The 22,694-nt window shown below is 42.0% G+C and overlaps 1 protein-coding gene across 3 annotated transcripts in view; it reads left to right on the forward strand.

Annotated features, from left to right (window-relative positions):
* The window catches only part of CLINT1 (clathrin interactor 1), a 50,364-nt gene extending 40,048 nt beyond the window's left edge, over positions 1-10,316 (forward strand). For 2 of the 3 annotated variants that reach the window (XM_054079615.1, XM_054079617.1), the window contains exons 9-12: positions 2,911-2,988; positions 6,870-7,165; positions 7,914-8,118; positions 8,606-10,313. In XM_054079615.1, coding sequence (XP_053935590.1) covers positions 2,911-2,988; positions 6,870-7,165; positions 7,914-8,118; positions 8,606-8,967 — 941 coding nt within the window. In that variant the 3' untranslated portion in view covers positions 8,968-10,313. Of the gene's footprint in view, positions 1-2,910; positions 2,989-6,869; positions 7,166-7,913; positions 8,119-8,605 lie in introns of all 3 variants that reach the window. The other variant, XM_054079616.1, reaches the window with a different exon arrangement.
* Positions 10,317-22,694: the final 12,378 nt, after the last annotated feature.

The following is a 22,694-nucleotide window of genomic DNA, read 5'->3' on the forward strand; positions in this document are numbered from 1 at the left end:
ATATGTGTTAATTCTTAAGAGTAAAGAAATAACATTAATTTCATGCATCTGTTCTTTTAGGCACAAATGCCACCAAATTTTAGGAACAACTTTTTTTTTTTTTGCTTTCTTCTTTGTTTAGTTAACTTCATATGCAAAAGTGTTCATGTGTATTGGAGTTAACCACAGTCCCATGGTAACATTGTGGGTCAGTATTACTATCCCAAATCAATACTGAAAAAATCTCCTACCCAATTCTTATGGGAAAAGAGATTAGAGAATTTTTTGGTTTTATTTATATACGTATGTGCATGTTTTTGTTTTTATGTATAAATATAAAATTGCATTGAGAATAGATGTTTCCACTTCAAATTGAGCCTTCCCATATTTCAAACAGAACTACAACAGTATATTTGAGTCTTTAATCAGTTTGGGGTTTTGCTATAGTAAGCTTTTTTTTCTTTCCTTTTCCAAAGCAGCATTTAGAAATGGTGTTGAGAAAAGGCGTCTTACTAGCTGGTCCTGCTAAATAACCTCTTTGCTGACCTGGGAAGGCAGATGGAAAGGGTTCATTTGTAGTGACAGATCTTGCATGGGAATCTTTGAGGATAGATCATGTTGAGAAGATTAGCGCTGTCCTCCATGTGCAGGTCACTTGTTATGACCACTGTTCCTTGCAACACAGGGTGTGGGAACGTTCCCAGTGTCAGGCAAGACACAGGGAAAGGGTCAAATGCAGCCTTTGATCTATCCTGTGAAGGAACTGCCAGGGAAGTCATGTGTAATTCAGGGAACTCAGGATTTGCTTATCTGTGTATTTTCAGGTGCAGAGATGTTGAAGAAGGTTAGTGAAGCTTAGGGATTACATGTTACTAAAGCAACACCATTAGTATACGAGGGGGGTGGCTGGTTGCCATATAGGAGCAATCTGTTTGAGAAGACGTAGAATCTGTGGTTAGACCTGCTGGAAGTAATTTTTTGGTATTACTGGAGATGAGGCTCTTTAATCTTAGCTGGTGATACCTTTCTTTAGAAGAGTCACTGTATTCAGCTTAAGCTCTGCCACCTCTCTGGAACTCTTTCATTTGAAAACAGGCAATAGAGGTGGAGGAAAAGTTACTTGACTGAAAATGCAAAGGGGTTATTTTGGGTTTGAACCTAGTTCTGCTTTTAAAATTAAATTAATCCCTAGATACTTTGTCAAAGAGCCTAGGGCTCAGAGGCATAGCATGAGAGCATTGATTTTTTTTTTTCTTCTTATTTTTTTCTTTGAGGATATGGTAGAGAGTATGTCATCTGTGTTGCTCATTCCGCATGTAAACCCTCAAACCATTAACTACTTCTGAACACTGTAAGGACATGTGATGAAAAAAATTATTTGGAAATGTTCATTGCAGCAAGCAGAGGATACATGATCAGAACAGTTTTTTAGCTTGATATTTCACTGGCTTATCTTAACCCTTTTTCATTCGCACATTGCAGTGAGTATAAAACTTGTATATAAACATATGTAAGATGCCTAGTACATCACTTCAAAATTTGAGTTGAAGAAAATTCTTAACTTTGTCTGAAATTTTTTCCTTCTTGAAAAGGTGGTAAAGGATTTTTCAAGTCTTGCATTTCTCAGAATTCAAAGACTCCTTTCTACGTTTCATATCATATGCCACATGCTCGGAAAGAAAAGACATTTCCCCTTGGAAGAACATTTGCCTTCCTGGCAATGTCTACAGTAAAATAACATTAAAAAGAAATACAAGTACACATGTATTAGAAAGTGAATGGTTCCTTTTATTACTGCTAGCCATTTATTAAAAAGGAGATGGTTCTAGTTTAATTAACCCAGTTGAGAGTAGCAGATGGGGCAGAATGTCTTGCAGCGATAAGACAATTCAGAAATGGCACCAGATGTTGGAAGCTGTCCCTGGTGGTGTTTGAGTGCAGCACAGATGTTCCAGTCCCACCTGGCTAGTTTCTAAGCACTGCAGGCTAAGCAGCTGTGATGTAACCTATATAATGTACGCATAACACTAAAAGCAAAATAATTGAACTGCTGCAGCTTCTTCTAAGGGTGGGACTGCTTGGAGGTGAAATCTTTGAGGACAAACAAATAAGGTCAACTTTATTAGTTTCCTCAGGTCAGTGGAATATATACTTAAAAGCAATAGCAAGGATAATATGATTTCGTTTTTGTAAACTATTTTTTTGTGTGCGTGTATTAAAAACAGGCAGCTTTCCAGTATGTTTCTTAAATCTTTCTTCTGTTTTTTGTATTTTGGCTGTATTTTTGTTTCTATGCTGCATTCAGAAGCTGTTCATTTCTGTGCTTTATACAAATGTCTTGTTGGAAAACTCAGTGTTCCTGCTGTGGAAAGGAAACAAACTTATAAAAAAATTAACACAAATGTGAGAGCTGTCCTTGAAATCCCAATTCAAGATCATTGCAGAACCATTCATGCTTTAAGTCGCACAAAAACTAAATATAAGATGACATGTAATTTTTCATAGTAAGCATAATAAATTAACTTTTTCACAATAACAATGTTTGGCTTCTATATATTACACTTCTGAAGTTTTAAGTTTACAAATTGTCAAACTAGTAGAGTCCCTCATTAGTTAAAACCTTGTTAACTTTTTTATTCTCTCTAAAGTATTTTTAGAGATAGCAAAATCTTGTGTCTTTTAGTTCTTCCCTAGGAAAATGAAACTGCAAGCTCTGCAAGGCAGTTGGAAATAATCCAGTTTATTGTTGCTCAGGCTTGTATAACTCTAGTATGGTGATGAATAGGGAAAACAGTACCGACTTAGGGAGCAGTATCAATAAATCCATCTTGCCAAACACAGAACAGCTTTTCTTCATAAATCCCACATGCAGTTGTTGCCATAGATCTTTGCGCAATCCTGTAACAGCATTTGGCTTCCTTTTGTTTCTAGGTGGATCAGCTGACCCATTTGGAGGATTTGCTGATTTTAATTCAGCTGCTGCTTCAGCAAGTTTCCCATCATCGCAAGGTAGGATTAATTCACAGATTGAAATGCTGCTTAAGGGCAGGAAGAGGTGAAGAGATGCCACATGGTATTATTGAAAGTCACTTCCCTTTCCAGGGCAAACTGTGTTTATGCAACTGAACCACAAGTGCTATACTGAGTAAGAAAGGTGTTTGCTCTCTGGTGCAGCACGTGTCTCATTGGACCTTACACTTTTTTGTGAACTTTATTTCAGAAAAATGTTATTGGAGTTATAAAAAGATCCCTGTTAATCTAATGATAAAATATACCAGATCCAAATCTACTTTTGAAATGTGCTGAAATAAGATGTGACTTCTGGAGTGGAAAAGTTAAATCCAAAATAAACAAGTGTGGGTCTAAACACTAGCTGAAGAGTGCTCGCTATACAATTAAAAAGAGCCCAGCGCATCCTACTTCTGCAGTTGTGGGCAAGGAGCAATTTTAGTTGGAATTCTACAGTGATGAATGCTTCAAGACAACAGTATTTATGTTTCCAAAATTACTGGAAAATTGGCTGTAGTGATAGGATCATTCAAATAATTAATAATCATAGCATTCCTGTGTTTTATGTAAGATTATTCAACTATTATTTTCAATTAAAAGCAATCATTTTTCAAATACTTCAAATAACAGTTTGTAAGCCTTTTGGAGACAGGTAGGTATAATTGAAAAAAAAAGTGAATTGCTCTGGTGGGTTAAAAAGACTGGCATGAAGTGGCTGATGGTCTGCTGTGCTTGCTTGTGATAATGCTGCGAACTGAAAAGTTTTCAGGACGATTTGATTATGCAGTTGGTAATTTAGGGTTCAGATTGGTATAAGCTGGACAAACCCGTGTTCAATGGAAAATAGTGGCCCACCTGTGAAAAAAAAAAATGAGTCCCTAAAGATGTTCTTAGCTCCCACACATCTGATAAGATTAAGCAATGACAAACTTTTTTAGAGACAGTGATGTTGGCCTTTTCAGATGACATGAGAGGAACCTGAGACGGCTATTTCCAATGCTTCCAGTGATGTCTAGGTTACTACTGGCAGACCTCATATGCTGGAGGGGAATTTAATCATATCTTCCATATCCAGTGCAGCCTTGTCAGTGGCTTTGGAAGTTGCATATATGCATTTGTGGAATGGAGCTGACCAGTGCTTTATTTTAGCTTGACTAAATAATGATTTGTTACAGTCTCTTCCCTTTTAGGAGGAGCCTACTAAATAAAAGATACCTAGATTTTACTTAAGGCAAGCGTGATCAGATCCCTGCAAATCACAAGAGCAAGACTTTAGTAACGCTTGGGATAGCAGTCAGTTTTGCCTGGGTTGCATGGCATGCAGTTTAGAGCTGTCGTGTCCATACAATTGGCTCAGCGCACATGCCATCATTTTGCATGCAAAAATAAAAGCTATGATGTAGACACGGCCACTGACTGAAAAAAATTTTCCCGTGAAATTGGACTGAAAAAAATATACTGGGAAGTTGCCTAAGTGATCAGCTTCCTTCTGGTGGAGTGGTTTTGGAAGTCTACAGTGCTACCCAGACAGGACAGTGCTGCAAACAAACATGGAGTGGAGAGAGGTGACTGGCCTTTTTTTTTTTTTTTTTTTTCTTTTAAGTTAATTTGGGCAGTAGTGATGTTTGGCTGGGGGTTCTCAGCAAGGGTGTAGGATTAAGAGAAGGAGAAAAGAAGAGGTTGATCAGCAAACCTACCTGTGAGCCAGCTTTTAGTCATCATGTTTATATTTCTTCCTTTATTTTTGGAAGGAAAAGTGTTAGGAAAACTTTTGCTGGTCCTGGATTAGTTAATACACCTTTAATTTGCTTGGCAGGAAATAGCTGCTCTAAATTTTTTTACAGGCTTTCTTAGTCAAAACCAAGTTGTTTTGCAAACACAAAGCCGCCTACTATGCAAATAATTTGTGCGTTAAAGGATTGTATCAATTTAGCCTGTACTATCTGCATTAACATGATTAATCTATTCCAATCACCATTATGCAAGGGACAAGGAGTCTTGTGAAATGATTAATCATTCCTGAACAGCATAAGCCCCTCTAGAAATCTTTTCTTTCTTGATTAATCATCTTTGAAGTTCTACTGAAGGGGCAAAACCTTATTCCTTTTACCCCCCACTTCCATTATTGGTGCTCAGTGCACGGGTCTGAACATAGAAGGAGCACACTCAGCATTTACTTATCTATCAGGAATATTTAAAGTAGGTTTTAATATTTAATATGTAATACTAATTGAAACATTCTAGTATAGTCCCTCTTTATGAGGGAGATCAAAGCAAATGTTCTAGTAAGGCCCTAAGCTAATGAATATTTGTCCACTTTGTGCACTGAAGTTGTTGGCAATACTTGAATTTTGTGAACAGATTTACTCTCCTACCATTCTTTAAATTCTAATGTATTGATAAAGGTGAAGGTGGCTAAAAGTTGAAGGTAATAAATATTCACATGGAGTGTAAGAGATTACTGCCGTTACCTTCTGAGTGGGTAGAATACAGTTGCAGAAAATTGTTATGCATGGCCATTATGGACCTAGTCACTGTATAGGTTAGGATTTGGAAACCAGCACTGGATTCACCTGCCTTAAGTTTTGTTTGAGTCTTCGTTTGTTCATCTGAAGAAATTCAAGGAATGATTTAACTGTTCATTAGAATTCAAAGTCTGTCTGGCAATGGCATTGCTTGTGATTTAGCTGAAGCACTGAGCTTATCAGTGACTGAGCTTATCAGTGATGTAATCAAAAAGCTTACCTGTACCATGGCCTAAACTTGGAACAAGGCTCACTGTTTAGTAGTGAGAGCTGTTTAAATGGCGTTCCTTTATTTTTTGCATCTCCTGTAGATGTTTTTGTAAGCTTTTCTTCTTCTATCATTTCTGTGAAGTAACCTTTTTCTTGTTAATAGAAAAACATGTGTTTTTAGGGGAGGTAACATCTCCTCCTGTTCGACTCAAAGGTTATGACACATTCTCAGTTCACTGCTTTGTGCCTCTGGACATCTGTGATCCAGACATAGGTACCCTTGCAGTTGCACACAAACAGATTATACTGTTAGGCTTTTCACAGTAAGATGCAGCGTGAGCTGTAAGTTACTGTGTTTTGATTTAAATGCTTGTCTACCAAAACCCCAATACATTGAAATGAAACAAAGTTCAAGTGATAAACTGAGGATTCAGCAAAGCTTCTCTTGAGAGGATTGCTTAGATCCAAGACTGAATTTCTGCTTCAAGCCAACGTATTTAATTCAAGAATCAAAGTTAGAAAACTCATTATTTTTTATATGAGCACCTTATGGGATGGGAAGAAATTATTCCTTCTCACCTCACATAAGAATTCCCCGTCAACCTGCTTTCAGAGTTCTGGTTTTTATTCCCCTCAACGTTGTTTTCTACAGAGAGCTACTAATTGCATATAACCAAATTTTGAACTAGTTCTCTTTGGTTTATTGTGATGGAATTTGTTTTATGAAGTGATTCATTCCTTACAATGGTTCTCTCGGCAAATATTGGAGCACTGAGATAAAAAGTTGTTAAGTATTATCAAAGTTGTAGGTGTAGCTTTGCGTAGATCCTCCAATTTACCCCTAAGTTACCTTTCAGTCATATTTCAGCTAAAGAAAACCTGTCCCTACTTGTCTGGCATCTACAGGTGACATGTTCTGAAACATCCTACTTTCTGTGCATGGGTGTTTCATATTTTCCTTTGCTACCTTGTTAAAATTGTTGGAATATGCATGAGGGTCCAGATGGAGGTTCTACCTGCAGATGTTAATGTGGACGGACACAGATCAGCTCTCATTTGTTTCAGTTCATGGAATATGGCATTTGCTTAGTGCCTTTCTCTAAGTCTTCTGTCTTCCTTCCTCCCACGCTGTTGCCTTTCCTTCAGGTACAGCAACAAGTGGAAATGGAGACTTTGGTGACTGGAGTGCCTTCAATCAAGCTTCTCCTTGTCCTAGTGCTGCTTCTGGAGAGCTCTTCAGCACCACAACACAGCAGCCAGCTTTAGACCTCTTCAGTAGCTCACAGCCAGCTTCTGGCCAGCCTCCAACCGCTTCCAATTCTACTGACCTTTTTGATTTGATGGGCCCCTCTCAAACAAGCATGACCGTTTCACAGAGTATGAATTTCTCCATGATGAGCTCCAGCGCTGTGGGTGTTGGTTTACCCATGTCAAGGTCACAGGTATGCTGCTTCCTGTACAGTTTGCCAATGACACTTTCCTCAGTGAATCTTTTGCCTTCTCCTTAATCACAACTTTGAAATTGAATCCATTTTGCTCCTGGAGTCCACACGTAGTCACTCAGATGTGATCAGCGTTTTGTGAGAGTTTTGTCTGACAATGGTTGAGGAGCCTTCTGAAAAGAAAGGGTGTCAAATGTTCTTGAAAAGCTTCCATTTGTAAACTAGTCTTCTCTGAGATGGTCTTCAACATTCTATGAGATACTTCTGCTTTGAGGAAGAGAAGGTTGATGGCATTTTAAACCATAAAGCCATCCTCCACAAAATGTTACAGGTTTCCAGCCTCAACTAGATGAATGTGAGGACTCATCTGTTCTCCAAAACACAGAAATGTCTGCTTCAGTGGAAGGTGACTGAAACAACAGGTCAGCTTGGTGTTAGGGGGGGAAAAGAACAGTATGTTTGAGTTCAAAACTTGACTGCAGTTGATCACTGTCATTCTGTATACTGATATGGGAGCTTACATAGCTAGCTTACAAAAATTGTCCTAGCTTACAAAATACTCTTTTAACCTATTCAAAAGGCGTAAGAGCATGTGGCAGGCACTGCTTTGGAAGAGCAGTTAGTGGCTAAAAATCTCATTGGCTTTATATTGTCTTCTGTGGAGAAATTAACACTTGCTGACTTGCTGTTTAATCCTAAATCCTATTGGTAAATTGTTTCAATTGGATCCGAACAAACTTTTTTTCAGCCTCTGCAAAGTGTGAACACGATGATGCCGAAGCCTAACCCTCTTTATAATGCAAGCACAGAGATGGTGCAGAAGAACACAAGCAAAACTCTACCCTCAACTTGGTCAGATCCCAGTGTAAATATCAGTTTGGACAATTTGGTACCTGGGATGCAGCCTTCCAAACCCCAGCAGCCATCACTTAATACCATGATGCAGCAACAAAGTAAGTGATTATTGCACTGTTTTGCATGCACGCTGAGCCCAGTATGTGTTTAGTAGGTTGTTCTTGAGACGGAGTATTCTGCCAATTACTATTTTCCTATATTTAGTCATAACTTTTTCAAGCTATGGTGATGCTTCTGACACAAGTGGCATTTTCTGAATGGAGGCTGATGTGCAGGGAGGCTGGTATCTCTGTGTGTATATAAAGAATTTGCACCACTGCTGTGTCTTGATTTCAGGCTTCCTAATCTCTGGAACTTCTCTAGAATATGCAGAGGTGTATGTATGGACATAAAGTGCTATTTAAATCTTTATAGAAGTTTTCTGAATCTTTGCATAGAAATAGGAAAATAAGTGAAATAGCTATATTTTTTTGGCCATCATATCTTTGTTCACAGTAGTTACCACATAAGTTTCTTAAAATTCATGAGCACCTTCAGCATCAGATTCTGATTAATGATTTTTTTGCATCATGTTCTTTTTTGCAGATATGCAACAACCTATGAATGTTATGACTCAAAACTTTGCAGCCGTGAACCTCAATCCTCAGCCTAACGCGATGCCTGTTCGACCCCAGACAAGCCCATTGATGGGAGGACCCATTCCTGTGGGGATGGGAATGCCCAATGTGATGTCAGGTACGATGGGAATGACCTCCATGGGACCCACGCCTATGATGAACCAGGGAATGATGGGAATAAACATGAACATGGGAGTACCAGCTACGGGAATGGGTTTGATGGGCACAATAGGAATGGGAGTACCCAATATCGCTATGACTTCTCTCACTCCTGGGACTGTACAACCCAAACAAGATGCCTTTGCAAATTTTGCCAATTTTAGCAAATAAAGATTGTAAATTAAATAAATGAAATGAAATAAAATGAAAATAAATGGGCAGACTGAATGAAGGATTTTTAGCTGCACAACTATAACTGGGGAAGGGATGGAAAACACTGATCAGTACCTTTTTTTTTTTCCTTTATCAGTTAAAGTGTCTACATAAAGAACCAAAAGCTATTTTCTAAGTGTTTAAATAACTAGTGTTCAAATTCTGGAGAGGTGAAAGGTTCTTCTAAGGAACGTGTTAGATGATTTTGCAAAATAATTTGTATTGAGACCATCAAAAAACTTTTCCTATGTAGAACCAATTTTAACTTGAGACATGATAGAAGACTGGAATTGGGGGTTGGGTAAAAATCTTTGGATCTAATTTTATACTTTTCTTTTTTTCTTGAAAAGCTTGATTTTTCTTTTCCCCTTTCCCTGATCGCTTTGTCATAATTAGATCATTCCTTTTACTACCACTGACGCCACAATTGATGTCATCCAAGTACTATGATCAGTTTTTTATAAGAATATATATTTTTGTCCAAAAATAGCTTACATATGTGATTATGGCTAATTCAAAGGGACCTGGAATGTATATATACTTTTGCTATTGTTCCAGCCACACTGCTATATTACCCAAATTTTTATTGTAAAAATCCTCTCTCAGCAATTTGGTGATCAACAGATTTTTGGGGTCTTAACATGCTTCTGTTGTTATAATTGATATCCAGTGCAGGTCTGGGAGAAGCTTTATCCAAGACTGCTGGAAGGTTTCCTTTCAGAAAACTCCAGAAAATGCACTTTCTTGCAGTTCTTTTGCAGTGGCACTTAGCGTCCTTTGTATCACCAATATCCCTGTGAAGCCACTGGGTTAAGGCATCAGGAGCGTTCAAATGACAAAAATATTTATTTTTTGCATCATTACAAAAAAATAACACAATGAATTACAGTGAAGTTATGTAAATCTATAACCCTACCTAATCAAACAGCATTCGATCTTAGCTTTTATATGACATTTGGTGATTCTTTTGTGTAAATATGGCATTAGCAGCTGTGGAATCCAATAGAGGAGTAAAATATATATATATTAATAAAGGAAACCTGTAGCAGTCAAAGATTTTACTGATTTACTGAAAACAAAAGATTCGATTAAGGTTTTTGGGGGTTTTGTTTTTCCTTCTGTAATTCTGTGTTTAAGTTCACATGAAGCATGATTCTAGAATCTGGAATATAAGGACATTGTTATATTCACAAGCTGGGAATACTGTTAAGAATAAGCACTATACTATAGGTATGAAATTTATTGCCTCCCTTTTCTTATGTTGGATTTCTTTTTTATTATTAAATTGATAAAACTTTGTTTCCATTGTATTCATAATGTTCTGTTATACATAACATTAAAATGTTCATTAAAATCAATGTTGGGCTGCTTTTCCTTTCATTCCATTTGACGTTTATGAGAGCATTTGGGAAAAAAAAATAATTATAATTTGGGCAAAGTAATTTTTATAAATAATTTAAAATTGTTTAATGACTTCTTATCTGAAGCCTTTCCTATCTGGCTCTACTGTTAGGAATTAAAAATGAAGCAGGCAAGATATCCTGACCCGCTCCAGCCTTGCTAATGCTCCATCTACAACATTTCTAATTAGGCAGAAATTCATGTACTTCAGCTAAGTGGTAATGAAAAGTGATTCATTTGCTGAATAAGAGATGAGAGTGAGTGTAATTAGCTGACTGCGGTTTTTAATCTTTCAACAATTCAATGTGTTTAAATTAGTTTCAAAGAATAGGAGCTTTCAAGTGTTGTTACATCAAAGTAATCAAGGCAGGCTTTAACGGCTGAGTAGGAGAGATCGCTCTGGTTCCTGTTCTGAAACCTTTAAACTTATTTGGAATAATCATCTTCAAAACCTCTAGTTCTAACAGATAGGAAGACTCAAACTGGTTCAATATATGCAAAATAGTGGTGGGAAGAAAGCTGGTTCCTGGGGCAGTGGATGGGTGGCAAGGAAAAGTAAACCTATAGTCAGTGTTGCTGTCTTCGTTGTGCTGAAGGGTTGGTGTGCTCCTCAATAGTCTTTAGGAGGTTTTCTGATGAGTAGGGTGAGTCTATTCATAATGCTGTCCATTTAAGGTAAGTTCAGCTGGTGAAATAGTCAGCTTTGAGTTGAAAGATCGTGTCCTTGTTCCTTGCTCATGTCCTTTCAGAGGAACCAGTAATTGAGCCTTCTAATCAAGAGATGAATTATAATGAAGCACATTTGTCATGGGTTAGAATAACTCCAGTAGAAAACATTTTAGAGTTTAGTGGATCTTTGTGGTTGTGTCCATTATCTCTTGGTAAAGAGTGCACAGGCTTATGGAGCAGTTGTAGCACTGAACTGATTCGCAGTCCCCACCTTATGTTGTTCATCTTACGGATCAATATCTAAATTATGAAGAAGGTTGTATGGAGTGTGAAAAGAAGATTTTTCGGCCAGCCAGATTGTCTGCAGGTGGGTGAGAAGGAAGTCCTTTGAAACAAATAAACATAAAGAAAACCCAGAAGGATTCCTCCAGAACGTGGGCAGGTGCATCCTCAGGCACCTTTGGCCTCCAGTGATGAAAGCCTGCTGCACAGAATTGTTATCGCATTTGCTCCCCCAGTTAAAAGACATGGATCACAGGTAGCGGCGCTGAGCAGAATGTTACCTTTAGATAAAGACCAAATATAAAATGGGTTGTATTTGCTTAACACAATATTGAACTTAAGATGGATATCATAAAATATTTCCATCTCGATATTTCAGGTACAAGCAGATTAATATATTAAATACAGAAGTTATCTTTCCAGGTGAAAATACAAATGAGCTACTGTGTGAATGGTGACAGTCATTTATTGTCTGCTGCCTTATATAGCCTAACTCATGCTACGTTTGTTAGTGCAACTCCTTTCATTTTTAAAGCCAGGTCCTGTGTCATTGAACTGTCCAGAAGCTTAGGTTTGGCTGCCTGTGTGCTACCTAGCGCTTGACTGCATGCTGTGCTGTCCTACTGGCACGTGTTTGTTTTTTCCCTGCTGCCCCTTGGCAAAAATCTGATTCCCTTGCTCTCCTCCCAGACTGTTCACAGGTTGTACTCTACAGCTTGTTGTTTAGTTGTTTTTATTTAAAGAGTGCTTATGTTACTCTGGTAGTGTGCAAAAGTGCATGAGGCTTAAAAATCCCAGACAGCAAGCTTTCTGAGCATTGCCAGCGTAGCTGCGTGATCTCTTCACACTAAGCTGAAAAGCAGCAATGGTGATGGGAGTTTATAGCCTACAGTGAGTAAATAGAGGGAATTAACTGGCTGTAAGAGGTAAACTTTTCCCACCTCTGGGTTGTGCGTCTTCTAAACTCGGAAAGAGTTCAGTTAAAATTCGTGAAATCCTTCGTAAAGGATGTCTCTACTTGAGGAGAAAGGGGCATCAGAAGCTAACCCTGTATGTATTTTCTACTGAATCATTCAAAAAACGCATGTTAATGTGTACAAAGGAGCAATAAACTCCAGCACAGGTGCAAGTTCAGTGATAAGTGGAGCATCCACCATGTTCTACAAAAGAAATTTTATATTCAAAGCAGCTAAACAAGGGTATTTATAGCAGCATCTGTTTCAGCTATATCTGTCAGCTAAGAACGGTCTGACACAGCTTAAGGGAGGTGGGGGAGGGATTTATCAATGAAGTGTTTACATAATGCAGGCAGGCATTGTATACTCAAGGTGATATCAACTATAACAGGATAACAAATATCTAAAGACACTTTTATTCCCAGAGGCCTTTGCTCCAGGAGTCACTCTACAAAATTGCCTCCATGTTCCTCTGTGCATGACTGTAAACACTTTTATAGCACATGACATTTTATAGTACCATCGCTTGGTTCTGATTAAACCTTTTAATGGAGATGCGAATTTTTTTTTCTTTTTTTTTTTTTTTTCCTTCCCCTCAAGTTTTATTCATCACTGGCTGAAATTCAGAATTGTTTCAGGCAAACCCACTGGATTTGCACACTTATTGAAACTTTGTTTGAAGTAAAATATTTGATTGCAATGGAAACTTTTTGTTTTGTTAGAACTGCCAGCACAGTGAAAAATTGCTTATTGTGCCGCTCCAGGTACTTGCTGACGGAATTGACTGACAGAACTGGAAGCTAAGTACTGAATACCTGTATGCTTCCCATTATTCCCCCAGGAGCTCTGCCTGCAGCATGGGAACAGTAGTTGCCCTCTTCTTCCTCTATTGGTCATTGAAGCGCAGCCCCTTCTTTGGGACAAAGCAGCACTGTGCTGCTGCTCCTTGGAGGCACGTGCAGTGGGATGAGATGGAGCAAACAGCCATGCACTGCATTCCCATCAGCCAGAAGCAAAGAATGAATGTGAAACTCTTTCCCTAAATCACTTCGATTTGGGGCCAACTTGAATCTTTTAAACATTTCAGTGGGCAAAGGTCTTCGCAGGGGTCGTGGCAGGAGGATGGTCGTTCTTCTAGCCATGCTGCCAGGACTGCCTTTGAGAGCGCTTTTAGGGCTGTGAAGAAAGGAAGAAGAAAGGAAAAAAAAAGTAAGATGCAGGGACAACTGGGTGAGCCCAGTTAATGTTGTGAGACTGAAAAGAATGACCTGTGGAATTTGTAAGTCAATCTGTACAGCTTGTTCAATGATCTGGTTACAGTTTTATCCAGCTGGGATGCTGTGGAAATTTGCTTCTCCATGTAAAATGACCTTTAGAAATGGAGATGTGTCTCATTTTCATTTTTTATGTGCTTCTGAATCCACCATTCAGATAAAGCAGGATAAGAAGCAAGAGAGAAATTTTGCAGAATGTGGAAATGAAGGAAGGTGCCTTTGCAGAACTGAGTGTATCCCTGGATCTCTGCAGCTGGGAGATCTTTACATGGAGTAATCCAGGTCTCTACATCAGTGTAAGTTTTGGATGTGTACAGCACAGTGAAGGCTCCGCTTGTCTCAGTTTTCAAAAATGTCTTTATTCCTCACACATTTGCAGATATTTGTTTTTTTAAATCATGCCATAAAGTACTGGTTCAGTAATTAACTGGTTCTTTAATACACCTACAATTACTTTGTTTCATGATAAGAGGGAAAAAAAAAAGAATGCATTCCAAGACAGAGCTACTTTCGACATCTGGGAACCTCCTAACAGCTGGCTATCTAATGAATATGCATCTGCTTAAGAGGCTGTAGGCCATTAATAAACCAATAGATATAAAACAGAAACAATCTTTGTCAGCTTCAAATGAGATTGGATGCAATGTGCTGTGAAGTGTCACTGTCACATTGAATCGAGTGGGGGAGGTTAACAGTCACTCCTTGGTACCACTGGCTCCGTGGAGGAGAAGGCGGCTGAGGGAGAGGGCTGGGCTCGCACAGCTTTGCGGGTGGCTCCTGCTGCATTTTGCCTCTTTATTTCTCCTGGTACCAGTTGTGTATGAGGCACTGGTGACCTTTGATTTGCAGCTGTAGCTAGTCTGTCTTTTGGTTTGACATACAAGGATGTGGGTTTTCCTACACAAACGATCTGAGGAACACAGGAATCGATCATGTGAATAAATGACTGGGGAGAAGTTACAGGAATGTGATAAAAATGCACCGATTTGATGGGGACCTGGGGCTTCGTAAGGGGACTAAGGACGCCCCACAAGCCATGTTGTACAACAGGATTGGTGTAGGGTGAAATAAACACTCTTAAAAACAGTGACAATGACCTCATTTGACTGTATAAATATCTCTGACCCCTTTAAGAGCTGTATCTGCATGTGTTTCAAGCTGTGTAGCATCGTACGGTGTCCCAGCCTGCAGCAACGTTTGGTATCTTGTATTACTCTACAACTTTATTTCCTGTGGCAGCTCCCATAAAACGTGAAGTGGATTTCGCATTATTTTAGGCATCCTATCCCTTCTGCACAGCTGGCTAATCCAGCCCAGGTCAGTTTAGCAACTCCTTCCTTTCAGAGGACGGTCACGCTCAACACACTGAGCCTCTTGGAGCTGCGATAATTATTTTGATGCAAAATGTTAACTCAGTAGAATTTTCCTAAGAGAAAAACTGTAATTTCATCTTAAGCCACAGTGATGTTACAAATTCCTGTCAACTGTTGAATAACTGGTCTGCAGGCTCCTCTGGGACAGAGACAGGGGTAGCTTTATTTTTGGTTCTGGGAAACTAGGGTAGCAGTCTTGTACTTCGCCTGGACTCTGCCTTAAAGCCAGATTTAGACAGTAAGAGTGTTATTTCTCAGCAAACTCTATAAAATGAGATTTGGAATTGGGGTTTCTGCAAGTCAGTTTTGAAGAGCAGTCTTGGAAAGATCATTTGGCATTAAGCTTTTTGCACCCTGATCTATGTTTTTTAGTTATGAGAAAACAGAAGCAATAAAAGTTAAAATAGGAAGAATTAACTCTGGGATTATTGCAGATCTTTTCTAGCAACTTCTGAAGAGAGAAAACTATTGCACTCTGTATCAACCCATCGATGTAATCTAAGGCAAAATCTGTTAGAAAGGTTGACTTAATTCCTTGAATAGTATTTTTCTTACCTGAGTTTTAAAACAAAAATTATTCAAAGTCTGTTTCGGAGATGCAGCCACACTGGTGACAAATTCTAATTTCTCAGACTTAAGGTTTTACACCAAGGGTTGGTCTAAACTGGAGGTGTAAACCTCTGCACTACAGGAGAGCATCTCGAGGGGGGTTGCAGGGACACGATTTTCTATTATTGCTTCAAGTAAAAGTGCTGCTGCAGCCGGTATCCCTGGGCAGGAGCAAGTCCTCATCCATTTTGAGTATAGCAGGTAGGTCACTGATTAGCAACCTGCTTTTCATCCCAGCATTAGCAGAACTAAGATGTTAGGGTTTTTATCTTTTTTGAGACAGACAAAAGAGCAAGCTGTGAAGGAGGGCTGTCCTTTTAAATACTTTAACTTTTCAAGGTCATTTGTGGAGCTTTTATCAATCAGAAAGCTAAATTCATATGAAAAGCATCTATAATGAACCAAGCACATCTCAAATCTTCATCCTTTCAGCTGAATACGAATTACCTAGGAAGGTGCTTCAGTGGCCACGTTCACAGAGTTCAGCATCCCCGTGAACACCTATAAAGCAAGCAGAGAAGCCAGGACTATTGTGGTTTGGCATCTATCACTTTCTTGTCTTTTTTTTTCTGTAATTGATTTATTAATTATAGCATCTTAATGATCTATTTAAAATAAATAAACCATTTACACCATTTCAAAGGTATTTTGTGATGTTCAGCCGATATTAAAATAGCGCCAACCTTATGTGCTTTTTCAGCAAGTGACCTAATTAGTTAATAAAGTAATTGAATATTAAAAAGGATGTTGCAAGTGATTAAAATTTAAGAGCCTTCAGAACATTATTAAAGCTATAAATCATACATCACTGTTTTAATTTGCATAGCTACAGAATTACTAATGGTCCCACATGCATAAGCTACTTGGCAATTAGTCTTTTAACAAACTGTTGGTGATACTATGAGGTTACCAAAACCTTTCCCCATTTTTTGATTTGCAAACAAAATTCTGATGAAAGAACACTAAGGGTTAAATTCCTAAAAGCCAGGAAATGCTGTTCTTTCACATGCCTCTCTACCCTAGCCACTGCTCACCCCTGTCCCTAGCCATTCCTGCCAGGGGACCACATCCTCCCAAGTTCCTCCAAGCTGTGAAAAGGAGAGGAGAAAGCATCTGCCTTCAGCTTCCTGGTCCCACGTGGATGAATCTCCCAACCTGGTGCTGGGACATCCTCCAGTTTTGTCTCATACATGACTGTCACGGTGCCTTTTCCTCTCCCGTCAGCTGGACTCAGTCCAGAACAGCACCAGGGGGACTGAGCGCAGCGGGAGCTGCTGATGGCAGACGGTCGTGCTTGATCTTTGTCCCCTGGCCGTTGTCTTTGGGCTGTGGGGAAGAGCCAAACCAGGTGCTCATCTCCTTCTACTCCCTACACGCTGGGGCTTGCAGCTCATGAGAAACTTTAAGTATGGCAGAAAAAAAAAGGATTGGAAAAACTTCCCTGCTGGGAGCTCCCGGTTCTGCCCATGCCCCTGGCTATGGCCCACTGGCCAGCGCAGCTGTGGCAGGGAGGGTCAGCGCCTACAGCCCATGTTTCAGGCCCTGGGGTGGCAGGAGGCAGGGTGAAAGTTTTTAACTTAATTAAAGACTAACTGCTTTGGCCAGATGAGCTGCCCCCGTCTCTGTTCTTGCCAGCAGCCAGCCTGTCTGCAGCAATGGCTCCTGGCCTCAGGAATACTGTCCAGCAGGGTACAGTCCAGAACACAGGCAGAACGCGGATCTGTCTGTGGCTTTAGGACTTGCAGCCTGACAAGAGAAACGATGGTGCTGCAGGCAAAGCAAATGACCTGGTGTGCGACAGAGCATAACCCCAACATCAGGCAGCTCAGCAGCTGGAGCAGCCAAAAGCGGGCGAGAGGGAAAACAGACAAAGCTACAGCTATGGCCAAGCAACCAGCATGACTACTGCGTGAGCTCAGCAGCCTCTCCCCCACAAAGCAGAGTTGTGCATTGCGTTGTTGCCACCTCCTTGCACTGCACAGCCCCTGGGCTCCCTCAGCCGCCCCAGGCTTCTTTGTTTGCTCCCACACAGGGACAGACTCCCAGCAAAGGAGGGTACCCACGCAGTTCCCAATTTCCCCACCTTTTTCTTTGAGAAAGGCAGGGTCTTTCCTCCCTCTGGGAGCTAGGACTTCAGCATCCCAGACCATCCTGGGAACTGGATCCCGCGTGGCTCTTGCAGCTCCTCCTTCCCTCGCACACTGCCCAGCTCAGGCGCTGCAGGTGGGCTGATGTGTAAGCTGGTACCCTCATCTTCTAAGTCTCAAGTGCTTTTTTTTTTTTTTTTTAATGGAGGAAAAAAAGACATCACAGAGCAGCATTTACATGCTAAACAAAGATGATGTTTCCACCAAGTCAGCAGAAGCCTTGATGTAGTTTTAAAGTGCACTGGTTGCTACATTACCAGGAGAATTTCTTTTTTGTGCTGCAAAAAACTTTTCAGGAGCCTCCTTTGAAGCCTTTATCGAGGTCAGGGGCTGCAGCCTCTTGCAATCTTTTCATGTCAGCCTGCAGCATTTTTCGAAAGCCCTTACACTGGATATTGTGACAAACGCCAGCTCTTTGTTCATTAGTTTACACTTGGTAATAGATGTGAGGCCAGGATAGAGGATGGCTCTCGGCAAGCAATTCACACTGCTGCACTAACATTTGCCATCTCTTAAATACTTGGAGACAGTACAATCCTCTTTTAAGGATCATGGTTTTAATTAAAACAGCAAGCTGAGGAAGGGGTGGATTCAGAACATTTTGACCCAACAAGAAATGACAAGCACATGGCTGCTTTTAAAATAATCTTACCAGTATAAAACTGTCAGCATGTGAGGACAAGCCTCAACACAAGGCAGTGTTGTAAACTAGGCCCCATGCACGCAAACGTTACTCTGATACAAGCAACACCCTGAGAGCCAAAGGTGAGCTGATAGAGACTGGAGTTGAGTGATCCACACCGTCAGGCTGATTTGGGAGCAAGTGACGTCAATGACCTGTTTCAGTGCACCTTGACTCCTCCACTCAGTTTCACTGTGACATTGCAACATCACCCACCGATGCTCACAACATCAACAGGAGAAGGGGCTGGGAGCTCACGCTCAGGAGGGCCCTGCAGGTGCACATTTCAATGAGCGTATTCTATACAATTACAGATATTTAATTCATAAACATCTGGTTTATGAAACACTGCAAACATGCAATTTGAGAAGCAAACACAGCCAGCACTTCTCACTAGATAACCCTTTCTCATATACCACAGCTGACCCTACCAACTTGTTATGAACAAAGACCGTTCTACACAGGACCCCTTCCCTGCGAGAGTCCTCTAAAGGAGGACAAATAAAAGACATTTCTTGCTCTCAGATCTAAACACTTCTATTTTTATGGTGATCACAAGGCGGCAAGTTAGGACTTTCTCCCTTACCTCCTCCTGCAGCTCACGGCTTGGCTGCAGAAACAGCCAGCTCAGCTGAAAACCTTCAGGAGCAGCTGGGCTGCGAGTGCTGCCGTCTGGCTTTCAGATGTGCCTGTGCCAGTTTGGTAGGCGTTTTTTAGCCATGAAGCTCACACCCCTGATCAAAAATCTAAGTGTAGGTCAGGAAGCGCTGTCATCTCACAAAAAGTTTTTCAAGCCTGCCAAAATACTGATTCACCTCAAAGACAAAGCCAAGCAACACTGGAAGAAGAGTCACTGTGAGAGTATCTCCCCATTGCATGATAGGCATACATGTATTTCCTTGAGCATTGTTTTGAACCTTTTTATCCCTGGGTTTGAGACTGCCTCCCAGCAAAGCCCTTGATGCAAGGAGGTCCTGCCAAGAGTATTTCTCCCTGCTTTTTCCAGCTTCCCACTGCTCTCATTTTGGAGCCTCCTAGCAAATAAAAATAAGGTTTCCTCTATTTGGTTCTTCCAGCATTTTGATAACTTTGGGATATTGCCCTACATTGACTTGCTTTTCTCCAAAAGAGTCAGCAAAGAGCCCTTCTTCCCAGCAGAGAAGTGTAAGATGAGTAACCCTGTTCTTTCAAGTCCAGCTGTTCCCATGCCCACAATCCAGACCATGGCTGAGCCCAACCTCTGCAGCCACAGCATCATTTTGTGCTCTTTCCGCTGAGCACGGCGGAGTATCCTGTTTGCCATCCTTCCTGCTGCTCTATGCCATTAGCACAATAGTATCAGTTTTTCCACTCAAACTCCCACATCCTTTTCCTGATCAGCACATCATATGATTGTTCCATCGACCACACTGATGGGAAAATCTTATTGTGCTTGAGCTTTGTCCCCTAGAAGGGCAGGACAGAAAGGGACTGGTTTCCTTTTTCAGGCCTGTGCTGGTGGGTTTGCAGTGAGCTCTGTAAGAGCATCCATACTCTCAAAGCATATTATTTTACAGGATTTACTCCACTGCATCACTGTGCATAAATGATACATAATTTCAGCCTGTCTGTATATGACAAGACATGGATACACATGAGCACCAGCCCTGCCTGTTTCACAGCCTGGGTGACATCTCCTAGCAGTTGCTGTTTCCAGCTGTGTTTTACTATGCCCACCACCACGCAGCACCAGCTCCTGCTCTCCTCCCACAACCAGGGTCATCATACACATCGAACATCTATAGGACTCCTGCTACTCTTATACCCCGAATCACACACAATGGTGACCTGTGAGGGCAGTGCTGCTGCTCCTGCATCTTGACTCAGCGATGGTCCCCTCTGCTAAGTAGGCTGCCTCCCAGCGAGGTCTTCAGATTTGTCTGTACATTCCCTGCAACAAATCCAGTGATATTTTGCGTATCCTAGTGTTTCCTTTGCAGGCTCTGGTGCCAGATCCAGAAACCAGTTTGCAGAAAATGCCTTTAAGACAAAACACAGTGACAAAGTTTTGGCCAGTTCCTCCCATTCACATCCCATTTCCAGCCCCTGGCCTGGAGCTGGGGGCTCTTTCTCAGTGACTTCAGCCACGCAATCGCTCCAGGACAACTATTTTTAGGGGAGAATCATAGAATAATTTGGGTTGGAAGGGACCTTAAAGATGATTTAGTTCCAACACCCTGCCATGGGCAGGGATGTTCCACTAAATCAGGCTGCCCAAGGCCCCATCCAACCAGACCTTGAACACCTCCAGGGATGGGGCAGCCACAGCTTCCCTGGGCAACCTGTGTGAGTGTCTCACCACCCTCATGGTGAAGAAATTCCCCCTTCTGTCTAGTTTAAATCTGCCCCTCTCCAGTTTATAGCCATTGCCTGTAGTCCTGTCAAGGAGAATTTGATTTAGCCCGTTGAGCAGTGCTGCTCTAACATTCAGCCATTCACACCAGGGCTGCAGCACTCGGGGCCTGACCCAGGCACCACAAAGCAGCAATACAGGGTCTGATGTGTATACAAACTCCAGGCCTTGAGCTGGCTAATAGCCCACATGCACTCCACTGATCTAGTTGGGATTTTTGGATGCCCAGGTCTCCCCCTCCACCTGTTCCCAGGGACACAGGTGGGACCTAGAGGACGCACAGTGAGGAGCTCCGCCACCCTTTACACCCTCAGCCATTAGGGAGAAGACAGGTGGAGAGCCCAGCATGGGCTCCTATGGCCGAGCAACCTCGCAAGGAGGCATTTTTAGGGGAATTGTGTCCAATTCTGGTATCCTTAACATAAGAGCGATATAGAGCTGTTGGAACAGGTCCAGAGGAGGGCTACAAAGATGATCAGAGAGCTGGAGCACCTCTGCTACGAGGACAGGCTGAGAGTTGGTGTTGTTCAGCCTGGAAAAGAGAAGGCTCCGAGGAGACCTTAGAGAACCATGGCATGTTTATTCCCGGCTCTACGCGCCGTTGCCTTATCTCTTCCTGGGTTCTGCTGGGGCTGCCTGGAGCTGGGTGCTGAGGTGAGAGCAGCTTAAATTAAAACACATCTTAAGACTAGAAAACACAGTGGAATAAACAAGGAGCAAACATAATTGTGCTGGCATGCACAAATCATTCGGACAGCCTTGGGTCCCTAAAGTCCTGTCTTCTGTGGGGCAGGCACCCGCGACGCAACCATAGGAGTCGTCTGTCTCCTCATGGCGTTGTGCTGCCTGGCCCTGTCCTCTGCTACACTGAGCTGTGCCTGGTGCATATCAGTGCGTTGAAGAAAGACACGTGGTCTTATGCCACTTCCACACTTGTGGCTTGGGATTTGGCATGAGTCAGACCCACCTCAGTTTATTCTGGCTGCTGACAGGCTCCCAGGGCCCTGTGGCAGCTGGGATTAGTCTGACACAGCAAACTGTCCTCCATGGGCTATGCCTCCAACACAAGGGGACCTTCCAGTACCTGAAAGGGGCTGCGAGAAAGCTGGGAAGGGACTGCTTACAAAGGCTTGTGGTGATTGGATGAGGGGCAATGGGTATAAACTGGAGAGGGGCAGATTTAGACTGGACGTTAGGAAGAATTTCTTCACCATGAGAGCGGTGAGACACTGGCACAGGTTGCCCAGGGAAGCTGTGGCTGCCCCATCCCTGGAGGGATTCAAGGCCAGCCTGGATGGCCCTGGATGGGCCTTGGGCAGCCTGGTCTGGTGGAAGGTGTCCCTGCCCATGGCAGGGGGGTTGGAACTGGGTGATCTTTACGGCCCCTTCCCAGCCGAGCCACTCTGCTCTCTGCCCCCTCTGCCCGCCAGGGGTTTCCCGTCACCCGAGTGCCACCTCGTGGGCAGCGGGAGCAGCGGCTGCAGCTCCTCCCCGAGGGAAGGGGGCAACGGGCGGGAGTTTGGGAACTGCCGCCTCCAACCCGCACAGCTGAAGTCACCTCCGGTTCATTTTAAATCACCCGTCTTTTTTCTGAAGGGATTTATCCGCAGGTTTTCTGCTCCTTGGAGCAGCCACAGGGCTTGGCAGAGCCCCCCCGGCATCACCTACCTGAAGGGATGATCCGGCCAACAGGCTCCCAGGTGTAGAAAGAGCAACCTGGAGGGCTGTAACATGTAGACGATGCATTGAATAATCATTTTAGAGCATTTAGTGCCCATAGAAGAGAGAAATCCAGAGCCCTGAACATGTCTCTAGCCCTCTCCTGGAGAAAAGGACCCCCATTTGGGAGTGCCCGTCCCTCCTCTACCCGTGGGGGGTTTCCCCACACCGCTGTGCTGGG

This window comes from Cuculus canorus, chromosome 14 (genome assembly GCF_017976375.1).
Source record: "Cuculus canorus isolate bCucCan1 chromosome 14, bCucCan1.pri, whole genome shotgun sequence".
Lineage (NCBI taxonomy): Eukaryota > Metazoa > Chordata > Aves > Cuculiformes > Cuculidae > Cuculus > Cuculus canorus.